Genomic DNA, 19,318 nt, shown 5'->3' with positions numbered 1-19,318 from the left:
AGGTGGTTGCTTGTGGATTGAGATATGTTATAGAAATGGATTGGTTCCTGCTTTGGCATTGATACATACATAATGATTCTAAGATGCTTAAAAGAAACAAAAGCATCTTTGGTTCTTGCATGACACCACTAGTGTGCTACATGGTCCAACATATCCCTATCTTGACCATAAAATTAAGTATTGAGAACAATAGTTGTTGGGCTACAATAATAATTAACGAGGGTAAAAATTTCATGCATCATAAAAATGGATTGTCACTGGAATAATGAATTGCTTCATGTAGGAATTGGAGAGGATTGTTTATATGACGTTGCTCAATGTGATTAGCTAACAGAGCCACTGTCAATGCTGCTAAGTAATGATCTATATATTTCTTCGCGAATAAGCTACAAGTACATATGAATCATACATATTTAGGATATATAAAAGTGGCCGGGCAAGAAAGAGGTACTCATGGTAGGGTGCCTTAGAAGACATGGCAGATAAAGTGCACACTTCTATATTTCTACAGTTGCAACCATATCAATGGTTAACCACTCTTGATTGTGCAGGTATATGCTGCTGCCAAATTTGCTAACTCATGCCTCCGTGGCATATGCAGCTTTGACTAGCCATGGAGATTAGTTGTGGCATGTGTATTTTTATAAGAAAGATAAAATAGACATATTCATTAAAAACTCTAACATTAAGGAGAGACTTGGATAGAAAAAAGCAAAGAGATAAATGATAAATAAAATATATATATAGAGAGAGAGAGGAGAAAGACAAATCATAAAGGGTATTTGAATTTTTCCCTTAATAATAATATAGGGGTTTATATCTATCATTTAACATAACCACAAAAAATTTCCTACACACACAACATTTTGTGGGACCCGCATGTTTTTTAAAAAAAACAACTACGGCACGCAAAACGAATCTCTATAACATAACACAATCATCTTTCCTACAACATAACTCTTATAAAACCCAATAATATATCCCTTTAGATAAGTGTCTATTGGGCTTTTTGAACAGTAGATATTATACAAACTCACTTATTTGTATTAAGAAATTTCATATTATTTAATAATAAAATAGGAACATAAAGATTGAACTCGTAATCACGTGATGATAGAAACTTTGATATTATATAAAAAATTAATTTAATCTAGAAATTTAAAGTGTTTGATAAAGATTGTTTGATAAAGATTATGCTAATAGTTTTATATTATAATTATCTAATAACGAAATTGACGAGGTGATGCACGACTATGTTGCACCGACACCGATACGGGACATGGGATACGACACGACACTCCGACACGTTAATTCTAAAAAATGTTAAATTTCGACACGTTAGGATACGTTTTGATATTATATAATATTTTTAATTTATGTAGTGTATATTATATTTAATATTCAATAATTTAATAAAAAATAAAGTCAAACTTATAATACCCATCAATTTTGCAAAGAAACATAAGATATCCCAAATGTTTATATTAAACTCAATAAAATATTAAACTCAATAAAATAGTAACTGTAATCTAACGAATCTAATAGTTTGAATTCAAAATGCAACGCAACATAACTTTTGAATCTTTTTTGAGTCTTTGCAACGAGTATTGGAGTGTCGGAAAGTGTCGGAGTGTCGGTGAGTGTTGGGAAGTGTCGGATACGACACATCAGGAATTTTGAAGTGTCGGTGCTTCATAGATGCACGACGCTAGCTGAAAAAGATAATTTTAAAAATAATAATAACAATAATAATTTATTATTATTTGGGAAATATAATCATCATGTTACAAGACACAAGTTATATCATGTTGCAGAGACAAAATTGTTGAAATCCACTGTTTATTTTGTTTTTTATTTAAATAATGGATCCTACCAATTTTATTTTTATAACATGATATAATTTATGTCATGTAACATTACCAAATACAATGCCTTATATTATTATATAGAAAGAATTATTCATACAACTATCCATGCAATAAACAGAAATGGTGGTAGTTATTTGGACCGGACATTGGGCCAATTCAAGGTCCAATATTCATTCCTCCACCTTAAGAAAAAATGTATCATCACAATTATAAAATAATTTTACATTCAGGACGAATAATTACTTTAAAAAAAAAAATCCGCCACATTCCACACTCACATCCTCATTTTCTACTTAAAATATTTACAAATTAAATTTGATAAAACTTTTTAAAACTCTTTTTTGCTTAAAACTAACTAATGAAAACATCATAGTTCACTCAAAGTTAGAAAATTCTTAATTTTCCCGTTTAAAATCCTAACATTATTTTTTGTAAAATCCTTTAAATTTATTAAAGTTTCAGTTTTGTATCATTCAAATATTCTATCCTTTAAATTTATCATAAACCCCAATCATTTGAGTAGAAAATGAGGGTTTGAGAATTTAAGAGATTGAGATAAACAAATCATTAAAGATACTTTATTATAGTAATAAAAAAATTATAAGAATTAGACTGGAATAAAAAATTATTAAACGATTAAAATCGAGAATTGACCATAATAATATGATCAAAATAACAATCAATCAGGAAAAAAAAATCAAAACATCAATTAAGCCTAAAAGTTATAATTGTTTCACGTCAAGCTTAAAATTTTCTACAGTTCTAAAATCCAAATCCTTATAGCATTTTATTATATGATAAACTTAATTTGATAAATGGGAATCATTGGACAAGAAATTGCATCCTCTGCTATTCTTTTAGAAACGTAGAAATCCTCAACCGATCTTATATCACTCTCTTTTTTTAAAATTTGTGTCTTATACCACTTTATATCCGTAATCTTTTTATTAAGTGTCCATCACAAACAAATGAAACATAGTGTGCTCGAATAGGATTGGTCCACGTCAGTCATTGAGAACACTTGTCAAATGGTTGTTGGCAGGAACGCGACATGTGAAATAGCTATTGCTAAATGTGCTCATATTTTAATATGAACGTTTTCCGCGTGCAATTAAATAACAAAGAATTAGCCCCCCCCCCCAAAAAAAAAAAAAAAAAAACTCATTCAAACAAAAATAATTTTATATTATAAATTTTTATTTATTAAACATCTAATTTTTTTATTAATTTTTAAATTATTATAATTTCTCGGTTTTAACAACAATAAATATTTTTCTAAACAATTTATCTAATTTAAATTAAAACAAGTGTTCATTGTTTGTATAAATCTAAAATCATAAAATTTTATATCGTGGAAATTAAAATTTTTTTTCCTAAATTTAGTATTAATACTCATTTAATTTCTTTGGTATTTCAATTTAAGTTTTGCTTAAGTGAGCGCGGCAGTAGAAAATGGTGGTCTATAAGTATAATCTGAATATTCTTTCTCCGTTAATGAGTATGTATTCTCCATTAATAATCTACACACTCACACACACATTCACAACTCGCAGGAGACTTTCTCTTTGTTTCTGTAGCGGATTCTCTCTTACAAATTACAATACATTAAAGAAAAGCTGAATAAATGAATAGCTTATGTAAGTTTTGCAGGATTTAAACGATGGACAGATGTTAGTGAGTAAGATATAATGTTTTGAATCAAAGTACCTTATTTATAAATGAATTTCGTGAGTGTGATTTTGCTTTCTTGATGCACTCAATAAGCTTTATGGCTTTTTCTTACTGCCAGCCTTTTGTTCATAATTTCTTAAGTAGCAGTTGCCTTGCTTAACTTTTGTATTTGGTTTTTGGTTGTTACTTGTTAGATAAGGGCAATGCTTACATGAAAGTTAGGTAGGAATTTTTATTTTATTTTTTAACTTTTTAGGTTTTATTCTTTCTGGATTTATATGCAATCTCATCAATACCATTTCTTACGTATTTATGCATAATAAATAAGGGGTAAGTCCCTCATGTTTTGCAGGACATAACGTAGGTATCTTGCAGACACAATATCGTATGGGATTCATTGTTTTAATAGAAAAGAAAAGAAAAAAGGCCAAAACATTTTTTTTTATGGATTAGCAAGACATGGTTGTTGTTTTCCTGCAATATAACAGTTGCATTTCCAATAAATAATGGTTGATTGACCATGAAAGCGTAAATTTTGAAAAAACAATAACTTTGAAAGCCATGTCACAGAAGATTTTGGAAAATTAAATATATTCAGATATCTTAATTTGTCTTTTTATTTTATTTTTAAGGCGTATATCTTAGCAACTTGGCATCTTTTCCATCGAATCATTATGGAAACTCTAACTTACGAACTCGGCAACGGAATAGCTATAAAACAAGTTATGGAGGATAACACCACTCTAATACTATGTTCATATCATAGAGATTTAGGATTCGTTTAATGTACAAAATAGAATATGGATGATAAAGGGTCGGATAAACTCATATCCTTTTTTTTTATTGATATAGTGGTGGCATTAAGACTCAAATCAATAATTTTATGAAAACTATCTAAATCTCTCCTCACTAAATCAATTTTAGTGGTTTGATAAACTCATCCATGTGCCTAAAATGATTATGTTACGGGAAATATGTCATTTTGAACAACACAAATTATATTATTTTATAGACATAAAAATATAGAATCCACATATTTATTTATTTTAATGAAACCCACGTCTTTTTTGTAATTTTTAAACAAGGATAAGATTGAAAAATGCCTTTTTTTTTCTTATGAACAAACACAAATAAATGCACCTTACGGTAAAACTATTTTTTTTAGAGTTACCAACCCTAATTATCTCTTTGAGACGAGTTGGCTCTCTCCGTTATCCCCACGAGCTTCGACTCTTTGAGCCGGCTATGAGACTAATACGGAGTGCGGGGGAACAGTGATGACTAAAGGTTCAGCCCCCTCCCCAAGAATGGATTCAGCAGGAATCGAACACATATCCAACCCCACTAACTCAGCGCCAAGTTACCAACTGAGCTGTACCCATTGGGTTCCTTACGGTAAAACTATGACCAGTCATTTGTTTTACCCATTAAAATAAGATTTACATTTATCATTTAACATGACAAAATTCTTTTTCCTAACCACATTTTTTGAAATAAAAAAAATTACGGCACGCAAAACGAATCTCTATAACAATCACTTTTCCTACAACATAACTCTTATAAAATTCTTAAAAAAAATTTCATTAAATGCAAATAAGTTATTTATATTAAGTTCAAAATGATATAATTTAAGGTGAAAATTAAAGTGTTTTTATAATTATAATTTATTCTAATATTATAATAGTTTTTTTTATACAATTATTAATAGTCTTTATTATTATAATTTTTTAATCTTTCTATTTAAAATAACATTATTTTAAAAATGAATGTAGATAACATATATATATTCAATATAAAAATATTAAAGCCTAAAATAAAAGAAGATGTTGTAAAAAATTAAAATAATCCTGCGTATGATAGGTTGATAAGGAAGAAAATAACAAGTGGAAAAAGGGAATAGAATTTAAAATCTAACCTCAAATTAAAATTAGCCCATCATCTCTCTCTCTCTCTATTTTTTTCCAATAATAGTTAAATTTTAAATTAAAAAATTAATCAAGATGAGATGAGTAAGGTGGCTACGGCGTCTATGCTTAGTAGTTAAGGTTCCAAGAAGAGTAATATTTTGTCTCCGTGGACTCAACACTCTGAGAGAGAGAAACATCTTTGCGTTTCCGTGTCTACAAGTCTTTCTGTGAGACTTGTTTCTAATCTCCAACGCAAATACGCAACACGAGTTCTCAACTTCATTTTGTTTCTTCTCAAACAACAACAACAATTACTACCTTTTTTTTTGTGTTTTTAAATTAGAAACTGAGAATAAAGGCGCAATATTTATCCCTCCTCGTTCGCAGAATTGATCTCTGAACCCGACCCATTTTTGAAATTGGAAAACCCAGTTAGCCTATCCCTTTCTGGGTGTTCCCAAATATGAAGCTTCGGAGATCATGGCTGGGTTTTTTTCTAGGGTTTATGTTGCTGTCCTCGGCTATGGGGAAATTCGTGGTTGAGAAGAACAGCTTGACGGTGACGTCGCCGGAGAAGATCAAGGGCACGCACGACAGCGCGATTGGCAACTTTGGGATACCACAGTACGGAGGTAGCATGGCTGGGAACGTCGTGTACCCCAAAGATAATCACAAGGGTTGCAAGGATTTCGATGAGTCTGGGATTTCCTTCAAATCCAAGCCTGGAGCTCTTCCCACTATCGTTTTGCTCGATCGCGGAAGTAAGATTCCGATTCTTGTACCTCGACTATTTTCATGTTTGATTTTAAGGTTTGGGGTTCGGATGGTTATGTGTTTGTGTTTTTTGCCCTTTGGGGTTTTCGCTTTTTGTTAATTTTGTGACTGGTAGTTATGAGATTTTGTACCTCGTTTTGCTTTGTTGCAGATGCTTTTTTATCCCTTCGCTGATTGTTCTGCTTGTTGGTTAGCTTAAGTTTAGTTACACTGCCCTGCTGTTTGGTTCATGGAGATTTGCTACTGCTTGTTTATTTCTCCTTGGATTAATGTTTACGATTCTTCCCTCCTTGTTCATCTTTTTTTTTTTTTTTTCTCATTTTTGTTCGGATTGAATTTTTAAGTGTCACTAGATTGTTTTGTTTACAAGGAGTTATACATGGTAGGTTTAGTCTTCTTTTTTTTTTGGAGAAAAATAGTTATTGCCCCATTTGTTTGTTTTGAATGGATTGATAGTTAAAACTACGTCTTTAGGTTTTATTTGGTAGTTAAAAAATTAAATTTGCGGTTTGCTTTTACCCTAAGTCTGAGAAAGTAAGAATATGAGTAGCACACTGTGCTTATGATCAAGTCTTAAAATGTTCTCTCAGGGGTATTCTTAGTGCTTTATATGTGTTCCTTGCAGATTGCTTCTTTGCATTGAAGGTCTGGAATGCCCAGAAGGCTGGAGCTTCAGCAGTTCTTGTTGCAGATGATATTGAGGAAAAATTAATAACCATGGACACACCTGAAGAGGATGGATCATCTGCAAAATACATAGAGAACATAACAATACCATCAGCTCTCATTGAAAAAAGTTTCGGTGAAAAATTAAAGAATGCCATAAGTGATGGGGATCTGGTCAACGTAAATCTTGATTGGAGAGAGGCTGTCCCCCACCCAGATGATCGTGTGGAGTATGAGTTGTGGACCAACAGCAATGATGAGTGTGGGATTAAATGTGATATGTTGATGGAATTTGTGAAGGATTTTAAGGGTGCAGCACAGATATTAGAGAAAGGTGGTTACACTCAATTTACACCCCATTATATAACTTGGTATTGTCCTCAGGCATTCACATTAAGCAAACAGTGCAAGTCCCAGTGCATAAATCATGGAAGATATTGCGCTCCAGATCCTGAGCAGGATTTCAGCAGTGGTTATGATGGGAAAGATGTGGTTGTTGAAAATTTAAGGCAGCTATGTGTTTTCAAGGTGGCAAATGAAACCAAAAAGCCTTGGGTGTGGTGGGACTATGTAACTGATTTTCAAATTAGATGCCCAATGAAAGAGAAAAAATACAACAAGGAATGTGCAGATGCTGTCATTGAATCACTTGGTAAGTGAATCGTTATTGCCTATTTTCTTTTTCTGAGTGGTTGACAAAGACTTTTCAAATATGATTATTCAATATCTGCAGGTCTTGATATTAAAAAGATTGAAAGGTGCATGGGAGATCCAAATGCTGATTCTGAAAATCCTGTTTTGAAAGAAGAGCAAGATGCCCAAGTACTTTCCTTTATAACTTCATTTATTTATGTCATCATTCAATTGATTGTATCAGATTGTTATATATAGATGTTTAACAAACTAGTGTTTGTAGGTTGGGAAGGGATCACGAGGTGATGTTACCATATTGCCTACTCTAGTTGTCAATAATCGACAGTATCGAGGTTTGTACTGTATGCTTCTCTGATAAATAGTGATCTGAATTTCAAATTCTTAAAGTATATTTTATTTTATTTTTCCAGGAAAATTGGAGAAAGGTGCTGTTATGAAAGCTATTTGTGCTGGTTTTGAAGAAACTACTGAACCCGCTGTTTGTTTGAGCAGTGGTAAATGTTTTCTTTCAATTGGGGGAATATATTTTTGTTTACTTGTTACGTCAATTGTTCTGAACCTGATTCTTTTGGAGTGGCAAAATTTCAGATGTGGAGACAAATGAGTGCTTGGAGAACAATGGAGGTTGTTGGCTGGATAAAGCTGCTAACATCACCGCATGCAAGGTACTTTATACTTTAGTGAAACTAACTACCTATTAAGAGAGCAATTTGGGTTCCAGTTTATGCTTTTCCTTTTTATGTATGTGAATATTTTCTCAGGATACATTCCGTGGGCGAGTGTGTGAATGCCCCTTGGTGGATGGTGTGCAGTTCAAAGGAGATGGTTATACAACATGTGAAGGTTAAAATGCAATAAACTTTACTTTTCTGTTTGCATAAATTTCATCAAACTCTGTGCATGTTACTTGTAATTGAAGAAAATAAAAAGTATGAAATTAGAAGGATGCATACTTAAAATTGTGGAAAGTGATCCGCGGTCTTCCTATGCATAAAAGTTACTCATAATTCCTCATTTTTATTTTGCAAATTTGTTGTTCTTCGCTTAAATGAAATAAAGGGGTCCACGAGTTAATTATTTACTTATTGCCATCAACTCTGTGCAATGAGTTTTGAACATCTATATTAGAAATAGGTCTGGTTAAATATTTTTTAATAGGAGCCCTTTACTTCTAAATTTTTTAAATAGATCACTACTGGTTGATGGCCGTTCAACACCACTAACAGATTCTTACAGTCATTTGCAAGCCATTCTGTTTTATGATTATAGGTTTCAAGGATTGATTTATAAAACTTTTAAAATAATTGGGGCCTAATTGAAAACTGTGTTAAACTATAGGGACCTATTTAAAATTTTTGTAGAAGGATAGGGATCCCTTTAAATTTTAAACTGGAGGGAACTAGTTAAAAATTCAGTATAACTTTTGGAACCTAAATAATAATTTAACCTTTTTTAAAATATGCATTTGTAGTTTCATTCAACTAGTTTCTTCTGGGTTTGCAGCTAGTGGACCTGGGCGGTGCAAGATAAACAATGGAGGTTGTTGGCATGAAGCCCGGAACGGACATGCATTTTCTGCTTGTTCGGTTAGTAGTTACCAAATTTCTTGACACTTCACTCTGCTTTTTTTTGTCTCCACCAAATCTTTAATGTTTGAAATTCTTTTGGTTTGTAAAACCATAATGGAATTGCTTCCTGAACAGGATAATGGCGTAGTTAGATGCCAGTGTCCTGCAGGGTTTAGAGGTGATGGTATCAAAAATTGTGGAGGTGAGATATGTTCATGTTGTTTTTTATTTAATTTTTGTTGGAGTAAACCCCTGTAGTATATTGCGATTATCTAGAACAGTAAGGTATTCACAGCATCAAAATCCTGGATCCTGTTTTTAATATTGTTGTCAGGTGTAAGTGGATATTCTCATTAGTTTACAGATATGTGTATAATAGTAATAGGATCCATGGTTTATTGTATGTTCGGATTATAGTTTGCAAACCATGGTTTGAGACCAAATGGAAAAGCAACTTTTTTTATTTCCGCTCAAACGATTGTTTTGAGATCAAAATCATGTTTCAGCACAACCCAACTGAAATTTTGCAAAGCATGTTTGTATGAAAATGAAACTCTGTTTGCACCCTCAAAACTGGATTTTCAAACATGCTATAACTGTTTTATACTATGACTACATTACTACCTAATGCTGAAACCAGGGTCAAATTCCTTGCTCTCTCTTCTTTCCATTGTATGTAACATCCTCTTTAAATTTGTGTTTTTTTAAGTTAAACTCCTAATTACATTTTGAAATCAATGAATTGAGACATGAGAACAATAGAAATGACTTAAAATATAGACATATTGCTGTCACAGTAAGTGAAATGTTGGCTTCTATGTAAATTATACTTGGATAAACCATATTTTAACTAAATCTCACCATCAAAGTAGTCTTGTAGTCTTCTTAGTCCTTCGGGTTGACATTGTGAACTTGATGATTGATGATACCCGGGAATGTTTTCATCATAACTAAAACAATGAATATCTGAAGTTGAACTCCTGCTTCATCTTTACAGACATAGATGAATGCAAAGAGAAGAAAGCTTGTCAGTGCCCTGAATGTAGCTGCAAGAATACTTGGGGCAGCTATAACTGCAGTTGTAGTGGGGATCTTCTGTATATCAGGGACCATGATGCCTGCATAAGTGAGTTAAATATAAATACACTTCACATTTTTTTTTTCTTGCACAGACATTTGAATGTGCTTGTTTTCATATTCCCTACTGGGTATTCTGCAGGTAAAACTGCCAGTCCGGAGGGAAAATCTGCGTGGGCTGCTTTTTGGGTCATTTTAATTGGCTTAGTTCTGGCTGCTGGAGGAGCATACCTTGTGTACAAATATAGAATAAGGGTAAGCTTTGTCGCATTCTCGGTTTGGTGATGTTATTGGATGCCTTCTTTAATTCTAAATTTATTTAGCGTTATGGTGTGCTATGAGATCCTTTAATTAGAAACCTAAATTTGAGAACATGACATGTACAGCAGAAAATTTGGACTAGTCTGCTTCATCGGCATTTCTTCATTCATTATTTTCTGCTTCTATAAAGAAGCAAGAGACTTTTTCTTCATAATTTACTTTATTGTGTTTGATTGGGTAAAATGTGACCGGTATATTTCTTGGTGTTCTGCAGTCATATATGGATTCTGAAATCAGAGCCATCATGGCACAGTATATGCCCTTGGACAGCCAAGGAGACCTCGTAAATCATCATGTCAACGATGAAAGAGCATGAAAGGAAAAACTTGTCAGCCTTTTGGGATATCATGTGTGAAGCATGGGTGTGGCTAACCCTGTACCTTTTTGAGCTGTTGAGGATTCTGAGCATTGAATTTAATAGACTGTACCATATGGACAATAAAAAGGTTGAGAATTAGATAATTATCCTGCGTTTTTTATTGGGAATGTAGCAAGTTGTATACTTCAAAGTGCTGAGTTTAGGGCAGACTCGTTAAGTTATTTCACTAGATTTTAGGATTTCTGTTTATGTGACATCTTGTTCCACACTTCTGATATTGTAACCTGTCTTGCTTTTTAATACAGGCTTAAGTTAACCTTGTTATTCCATTTATTTGTGGGGGGGGGGGGGGTGTTCTTGCTTTCTTTTTTCTTTTCTTGGGTGGGGAATTCTGATTAATGCATATAACAATTTAGCCTATGAACTAGCCTCGGGGCCATTTTATATGTGGAGACTGCATGAAATAGCATTCCACTTGTGAGAATTGTAATGCATTACGGAATTAGTGATTCCTTTGTCTTATAAGATAGAGGTGATTGTACATCATCCCTGCCTACAGAAATGCCAACAAATACTTGGCATGAACCAATGTTTACGTACGATGAGCTTTTTTTTTAAAAAAAAAAAAGATTTTTCGTTTTGAAAGTCAGTTATTTTGCATTTGGATTAATATCTCGGAAATATTTTAAAATAAAACAGTATTTTTTTTTGTCAAAATACTGTTTTAATATTCAGAAACTTTTTAAAATCCAATAATTCATTGATGAGAAAATTACTATTTTAATATTCAGAAAGATGCATAAATTTGCAGGTGGTTCTGCTCCAAGACTATATTTGTATATATAATGATGTTGAGGGTTATACTTATAAACTTTTTATTTATAAATTCTTACAAACTTTATTATGTACTTTCGGAAGTATATTATGTTATATTATGTATTTTTGGAAGTACGTAGTGTAATTTACAAAAAATTGTAAAAAATGTTTATAAATAAGTCTTTCCTCTATAATGATTGGTGAAATTGAATGGCATAAATGGAATGTAATAAAATAATCATATTATTATTTAATTATTATGTAATAGAATGGAATAAAGTTTTTATTTTATTTTATCATATTTTATATTTGATCATTCTATTCTAGTCTATTTTAAACAATCTAAACAATGACAGTTAATGTGATTCTGCTTCATTTCATTCCTTTTCATCAATCCAAACATATCCTAAAAGGTTAACTATAGAGTCATTAAATGTTCAAATTTATTTGAGTTTAGTATTATGCAACCTAGTTGTGTATAACATGACCAAACTTTGATGAAATGGAATATTTAAGAAATCAAATTATAAAGTCAGTGCTTCATTCATTTATGATTTAAGAATTCAAATTAAATTGTGACGATAACAAATGATGATAGCTCAGTTGGTGCATGAGAACTAAGTAGGTGGTGGAATAATCTCGCTTCGATTCCTACCAATACCATCTTTGGGAGGGGATCTTAATCCGGGATTAGTCTCATAGCCGATTCAAAGAACTGAAGCTTGTCGGAATACTTAGGAAAACCTACTCGACTCAAAGAAATAACTAGAATTGGTATAAAAAAAAAGTGTATGTGACATGAAAGCACAGACTAATTTTTTAATCTTTAAGTAAATCATATAAGATGCAAGTGACTCGAAGTCAATAAAACGGTGAAACCAATCATAAATAATCAAGAAATCATAAATAGAGAGTCAAGAAATCAACTCAAAATGATGTCTCATTGTTCAAAAATACACAAGGCCCTCTTGATTAATTAATCTTATACTTCCTTAGGATTAAGTGCCAGTTAATAAATACTTATGAACATAACAGAAACATAACAAAATGCCAAGATGACATCCTAAGCTATTAAATTGCTGCATGCTCTTTTATTGTTATGCCATATATTTATGGCTGTTTGGTTGGGGTAATATTGAGGTCTAGTCCAATGTTCATTCCATTGTAAGCAATGGGAGCGTACATCCAGAGATCATCAGAGCTCAGAAGCTGTTAAATTGAAATCAAAATAGGGAAAACATGAGTGAGTCTCTATAAAGATAAATTGAGTAAGGACTAAAACAGGATCCTCAAGTTGTTACCTTGATTTGGAGCTGTAAAAACTTCACATATATGACAGCTTCCTCAAGCATGGTGCTGATATCTACCTGCAATTCATGAGTAAACAAACTTGAGAATTTTAGCATCTTAACCAATTGTATGGCAATAATTGGATTGCCATTGAGAAAGCTACCTTGGTTCCATTGGGGACTAAGTTTTGTAGGATTTTCAACCTTTCATTTATTCTTTCTCTTCTTCTCTGCATTATGCAAAAGGAAAATCTCTTGAGATCTAATCCTTCACAGTTCACAGTACATGGATAACAGTACAAGATCATTCAATTATAAGCAAGGATATTTTGATGAAATAAATGCACTTGGAAGAGGACATACTCTTGCATAGACGCTCTGTGGATCAGTAGCAGAACCTCTATTAGATCTTGACTTGCCCTTTAACTTCAAAGTTGTAGAATCCTTTGGACTCAAGCTTGAACACCCTCCTCCATTTAGCTCCTGAGAAGCATTGGGGTCATCATTATCTGAGCGGCAATTGCTCAAGCTCTGCCCCTGAAGATCATGACTTCTATCCTCTTCAGTGTTGCTTACAAAAGCAGATTTTGGTTTCTTCATAGATTTAACATGTCTCTTGTTCTTCCGGACCTATAAAATCATTAAATCAAAATTATCAGAACCACACAATATAAAACACATACCATAATTTCTGCAGGTAAAGCAAATGCTTATCACTATGACTAGGAAAAAACAGTAGAAAGTGATCTATTTAGAAAAAATAAAAATAAAAATGACTTGTGTTATTCTACCTCCATTGAGCTTCTAGATCTTTTTCCCGACTTCTCCTCCAGGTTGCTGGCTATATCCTCTTCTGCTGGTTCAGAAACTAGTACTTCACATTCTTTGTGAGCCTGCAAATTTTTGTCAGCAATAACCTCTAGACCTAACTCTTCGTCAGTGTTTTCATCTATCTGTTGGCTATCATTCCCTTGAACACTATATGGGGCGAATTTGGCATTCCCCAAGGAAAAACCCATGGACATGTAGCCAATGTTTGCTACTGAATCATTCAAGAAACAGTTTTCACCACTTGTAGTAGGAAATATATTGCTACTATCATCAGCAGTGAAGCTACTTCCTTGTGAAAAAGGAATAAAAATAGTATTACTATTATCAGCATTTGCTGGAAAATATGAGCTGTTGTTGCTGCCAGTCACACTCACTATTGTGGATTCATGGCCAGGCCATAATGCAGATGGAATTCCCAAATTGAAATTTCCATACAAGTTCTCAGGGATTGAGCTGTTACTAAGGAACTGGCTCATAAAATCAGCTTCCTCAGCAGTGTACAATCCACTAAGAGAACTCCATTCTTCAGAAATTTGCTCAGCAGGATCCATTTTCTTTCTTTGGTAAGAGTCTTCCGTTTCAGTTGTTATTGTAAAAGAAGCTCTACTTGTTTCAATGCTTCAATAGTTGAATGAGATCAATACATCTATTTATACCCAACAAACAGAAAAAAAAAAAAAAAAAACCACTACATATAAAAAGGTCTCAATTCATGATTGCCAATAATTAGCATCTGACAAAGTCCTACCCTTAAATAAAAATGTATAAGTCCTTGATGGGACCACTTAGAACTCAAAAAGGACATAGTTGAAGTATTTGGTTTACAATAGAATATTATTAACCCCAATACAGATTACAAAGACATGAAAATTCTTCCAATGGGTGAGAGAGAAGCACAATCAACAACATCAACACCAACAACACCTTTATCCCAAATTAATTGGGGTCGGTGGTAGATGATAAAAATATAGCTGTTTTTTACGGCCGGTTCGCAACACCTGACGCCAACCCTCCTCCTTTATCCTGGGCAGAGTTAGAGAGAAGCACAATATTTTAAGTATTTCTTAAGGAGAATGAGGAGATTTGGAGGACTGCAGAAAGGAGATAGACAAAGAATTACACCTGTTAATTGTGAGGCCGACGTGGGTTTGGCATTGAAAATGATATTATAAGAATTCTGTGTTAGGTAAAATGAAAATGACGGCATGAGATCGTGGTGATGAGTCTGAAATTTTAAAACAAGTTTGAGAACTAGACAGCATTATCTGTTAACTGTATTTTTGTCCCCTCCAGAGCTGTTAAAAACCTACCACATTCTCTTCATGATTTCAACTCAGCTTTCAGTTATAGATTTGCAGTTATATGATTTCAACTCAGCATTTTATGTTAATGCTGAGTTGGTATGCAGGGCAATAATCAAGATACGCAGTAGGTTAGAAAACTATGAGAAAATTAATCATTTATGTTCTGGTTTCATGGTAGTGATCTATTCTCGGTTGTATTTTTTAGCATTGGAATATAGGGACAGCAATATATTCTTTCTGACATATCGATTAATAAAGATTTCTTGTTTTTTCTACATATGTTTACGTGTGTGTGTATCAAATAGCAATTCAAATGGTGAATTAAGCTAATTTTTGAATCTTGAATCCTAAATCGTATTGTCAGATGCGGGGAACAATGTTGAGATATATAAAATCATTAATGTAACCTCATCCAACAACTTAAGCTTTTGGGTTGAATTGGTTCTTTATATGATATCAGAGCCCTCGATGTACCGGGTTCGATCCTCACCGCCTTCATTTTCTTTCTTGTGGAATTTCTGCCCAGTGAACTCTCGTGTGAGGAGGGGGCGTGGAGTCAGGGATCACACACACACATATATATATATATAGGAAAAAAGTATCTAATATTACTTTAGATAACTTTGAACAATGTCATTTTGGGATTGAAAAATTAAAAAATTAAAATGATAAAGACTATTATAACCTTGGAATAAATTAAAATTACACAAACACCATGATTTATGTCCTAAAACGACATCGTTTCGGTGAACATTAGATAAAGTTATCTAAAGTAACTTTAGAAAAAACAAACCCTATATATATATATATATATAGGGTTCGCTTTTTGTTATGTGACATGACTAGAGCACTTTCCTGCACACACAAATCAAGTGTGGGTCCCACGCTTAAAGAAAAAATTCAGACCAAAATCAGGATACGACGCTGTATCCTTAAGATACGGACGCGGATCTTTGTTGCAGGAATGAACAGTGTCATTCCTGCAACATGATTCTTATATTTCCCATATATATATATATATGGGTTCGCTTTTTGGCTATTTGACCATTTTGCCCCTCATTAATTAATTAATAACTATTTTGCCCCTGATTCAAAACTATCCACCAATCTGCCCCTCTTTAATCGATTAACTTGCATTTTTAATCGATTAAATGGTTGTTGGGAGATTTAATTGACTAAATCTCCCTACTTAATCGATTAAAAAATCATACTGACTTGTTTCCCTTTGTTGCCTGTTGGGAGATTTAATCGATTAAATAGGGAGATTTAGTCGTTAAATCTCCTAACAGCCATTTTTGCCTGTTTTGACCATTTAATCGATTAAAAATACAAGGTAGTCGATTAAAGAGGGGCAGATTGGTAGATAGTTTTGAATCAGGGGAAAAATGGTTATTAATTAATTAATGAGGGGCAAAAGGGTGAAAAAGCCTTCGCTTTTTCTACGATCAATGTAGATAACTTATCTACAGTGAGCCCAAAACGACGTCGTTTTGGAGCGGAAATCAAGGTATTTTTGTAATTATAATTTATTTCAAGGTTATAATAGTCTTTTTCATTATAATTTTTTAATTTTTCAACCTAAAACGACATCGTTTTGAGAACAAATGTAGATAATTAGGGGTGCTAAACGAGACAGGGGCCTTTGGCTCGGCTCGTGAAGGCCTGAGCTTTTACGTCTAAAATTGATTGTTGGAACAAGGCTTAGACTTGTATAAAAGCTCGTTAAATAAAAAGGCATCAGGCTTCAATTTAAAAGCTCGGCCTTAGAGCCTCTCAGGCTAACCTAATATATTAATTTTTATTTTTATTTTATATTTTTTATACTACTTGTGATAGCTCTCTCTCTCCTCAATCCATTTCATCCCATTTTATTAATTAAATAGACTTTTTGAATGATTTTGTTTTATATTATGCTGTTTGGATATACATTAAATTTATGAATATTTATGGAATTACTAATGCTGTTGACTGTATATTTTGTTTGGATAAATTTTTGTTGTCTTATTTTGTTTTAAACAGGCTAAGAGGCTAAACCAAACTTTTATTTTTTTGTAAATAAGACAGGCCACAAGCTGAAATTATATTCATAACAGGTAACAGGTTTGGTCAGGCTGACACATTTAAACACAGGCTTAGCCTTTTAAGACCAAAGCTCGGCTCGGCCCGTTAACACCCCTATAAATAACTCCTCTACGTTCACTTTAGAAACATTAAAGCTTATATATATATGAGGAGGGATATTCTCACTACCAAAATTTTTCACTACCAACTTACTACTTATCTAATCACCATTAGATTAACATTTTCTCTCTCTTCAAAAACTTTTTAACATTCTCTCTCTTTGATCCAATGGTGATGTGATGGGTATTAAGTTAGTAGTAAGAACTTTTGGTAGTTAGAATATCCTCGCTCTCTCTCTCTCTCTCTCTATATATATATATATATATATATATATATCAATCTATGAGGAGAGAGAAAAAAAGTAATTTTAATGTTATAACTATGTTCTTCCGGAAGAACATAGTTATAAATGTGGGGTGTTGAGATATATAAAATCATTAATGTAAACTCATCCAACAACTTAAACTTTTGGGTTGAATTGATTCTCTACACATATCATATAATATAATGCTGGAATTAATTATTTTAAATTTGGGATTCAGAATTGGCTGAACAACTTCTCACAAATTAAAATCACAAGTTATAACTGAATCATATAAAGTGAATGCATGAAACTTATAAAGAATAGTTGAATCATTCCATTAGTATTTTTTTTTTTTTGAAATATTCCAATTGGTTCATCGCTTTGCGACTAGTCCGATTCGGAGCTTGTCTCCGGGTTAAGACTTTAAATCTCTCTCAAAGAAGATATTGGGAAGGATCGAACTCTCACCCCCACCGAGTTCCATGACGCCAAGTGCTACCATTATTTGATATCATTCTATTCGTATTGATGGTACATAATCGCATCAATTTATACATGTTTCATATTATTCAAAGCAATATTCAAATGATCACATGATACAAATCCTAGCTTGCCAAATTGTATCGAATCGTGCTATTTGAATTGCTAATCTTTCCTTTCTAACTCCTCCGTGAGTATGTCAATGCCCGGACGATTGGATCATTTAGATGAGACATTCCGCTTACACAAAGTAAAAGAATGTTATATACAAGGTAAGTCATGCTACAATCCTTAGCGAGGGATTATGGTGTTACTTACGCACCACGACTTAAATGAATATAAGTCTTAACATGAATCGAACCCACGAGACTTTTTTGTCTCACACTAATAATCTCTATTCTCTCGTATATATTTCCCTTAAATTGTAGCATGACTTACCTTGTATATGGCATTCTATTTCGTTTTTCTTTGTGCAAGAGGAATCTTACAGTAGGAAGAATCTCATCTGAATTGTTAGAGATATATATAAAAAATCATTATTGTAGTCTCAACTACCAGCTTAAGTTTTGAGTTAAATTGATTCTTTACATGGTATCAGAGTCTCGGTGTCACGGGGGTTCATTCTCACTGCACTTTATTTTCTCTTGTGGAATTTCTTAGTAAGTGGGCCCGTGCATTATCCACTCTTTAGGCCGCCTAGTGAGCTTTCATTTGAGGGGGCGAGTTAGAGATATATAAAAATCATTAATATAGTTCGATCATTGTCACCTCCTACTTTCTCTTCTTCAATTTCTTAGCACAAGTAAGTTGAGCCTAATGCATTATCCACTTTTCGAGCCCAATGGGTTCTTGTGTGAGAGCGTATTAGAGATATATAAAAAATCATTAATGTAGCCTCACCTGTCAGCTTAAGCTTAAATCTTGGGTTGAATTGGTTTTTTACGTAAATAATTGCTCTTACTTTAATATTCTTCCTTAGCGAAAGATCTAATCAGATGAGAGATTCTTCCTGCTGTCAGATTCCTCTTACACAAATTAAAAAATAATTGAAAGCTATATACAAGGTACGAACTTAAATTAATGTAAGCCTTCAAAATCAATGATGTACAATATATTGCGGAAGAAGACTCAAAAGACTCAAGTATTAGGATACTCTAATCCTCCAATTTGTTCACATAAAGAGTCAAGAAGTTAACTCAAATTGATGTCTCATTGCTCAAAAATAAAAAAATGGGATTGTTTGATCAATTAATCCTGACCATAACTCGCAGGATTCAGAGCCATTTATACAAAATAACTCAACAAAAACATCATAAAATGGCAGTCTAAGCTAATGAACTATCAAATA

The 19,318-nt window shown here is 32.9% G+C and overlaps 2 protein-coding genes across 3 annotated transcripts; one reads left to right on the top strand and one right to left on the bottom strand.

Moving 5' to 3' along the window:
• Nucleotides 1-5,620: 5,620 nt before the first annotated feature.
• LOC133316216 (vacuolar-sorting receptor 1-like) lies at nt 5,621-11,137 on the top strand. 2 transcript variants are annotated; one of them, XM_061517942.1, is made up of 12 exons: nt 5,621-6,207; nt 6,846-7,538; nt 7,620-7,708; nt 7,803-7,872; nt 7,951-8,034; nt 8,129-8,205; nt 8,302-8,383; nt 9,044-9,126; nt 9,244-9,310; nt 10,106-10,234; nt 10,328-10,440; nt 10,721-11,137. In XM_061517942.1, the coding sequence occupies exons 1-12, from the start codon at nt 5,910-5,912 to the stop codon at nt 10,820-10,822; spliced, it is 1,887 nt and encodes a 628-aa protein (XP_061373926.1). In that variant the 5' UTR covers nt 5,621-5,909; the 3' UTR covers nt 10,823-11,137. The 2 variants fall into 2 exon arrangements, with proteins under 2 accessions (XP_061373926.1, XP_061373927.1); XM_061517943.1 differs by having other exon boundaries at nt 10,106-10,238; nt 10,341-10,440.
• Nucleotides 11,138-12,751: 1,614 nt separating this feature from the next.
• Nucleotides 12,752-14,312, bottom strand: LOC133316190 (transcription factor bHLH84-like). Its single transcript, XM_061517912.1, has 5 exons — nt 13,722-14,312; nt 13,294-13,560; nt 13,095-13,160; nt 12,943-13,008; nt 12,752-12,850 (listed from the first exon to the last, which is right to left on the bottom strand). Exons 1-5 carry the CDS (start codon nt 14,310-14,312, stop codon nt 12,752-12,754), a joined length of 1,089 nt encoding a protein of 362 aa, XP_061373896.1.
• Between the last annotated feature and the right edge of the window lie 5,006 nt (nt 14,313-19,318).

This window comes from Gastrolobium bilobum, unplaced genomic scaffold (assembly GCF_033153095.1).
Source record: "Gastrolobium bilobum isolate Gb01-03AN ecotype WA unplaced genomic scaffold, APGP_CSIRO_Gbil_v1 utg25868, whole genome shotgun sequence".
Classification (NCBI taxonomy): domain Eukaryota; kingdom Viridiplantae; phylum Streptophyta; class Magnoliopsida; order Fabales; family Fabaceae; genus Gastrolobium; species Gastrolobium bilobum.
Note: the sequence above shows the minus strand (reverse complement) of the source record. Positions and strands in the feature narration are given on the sequence as shown.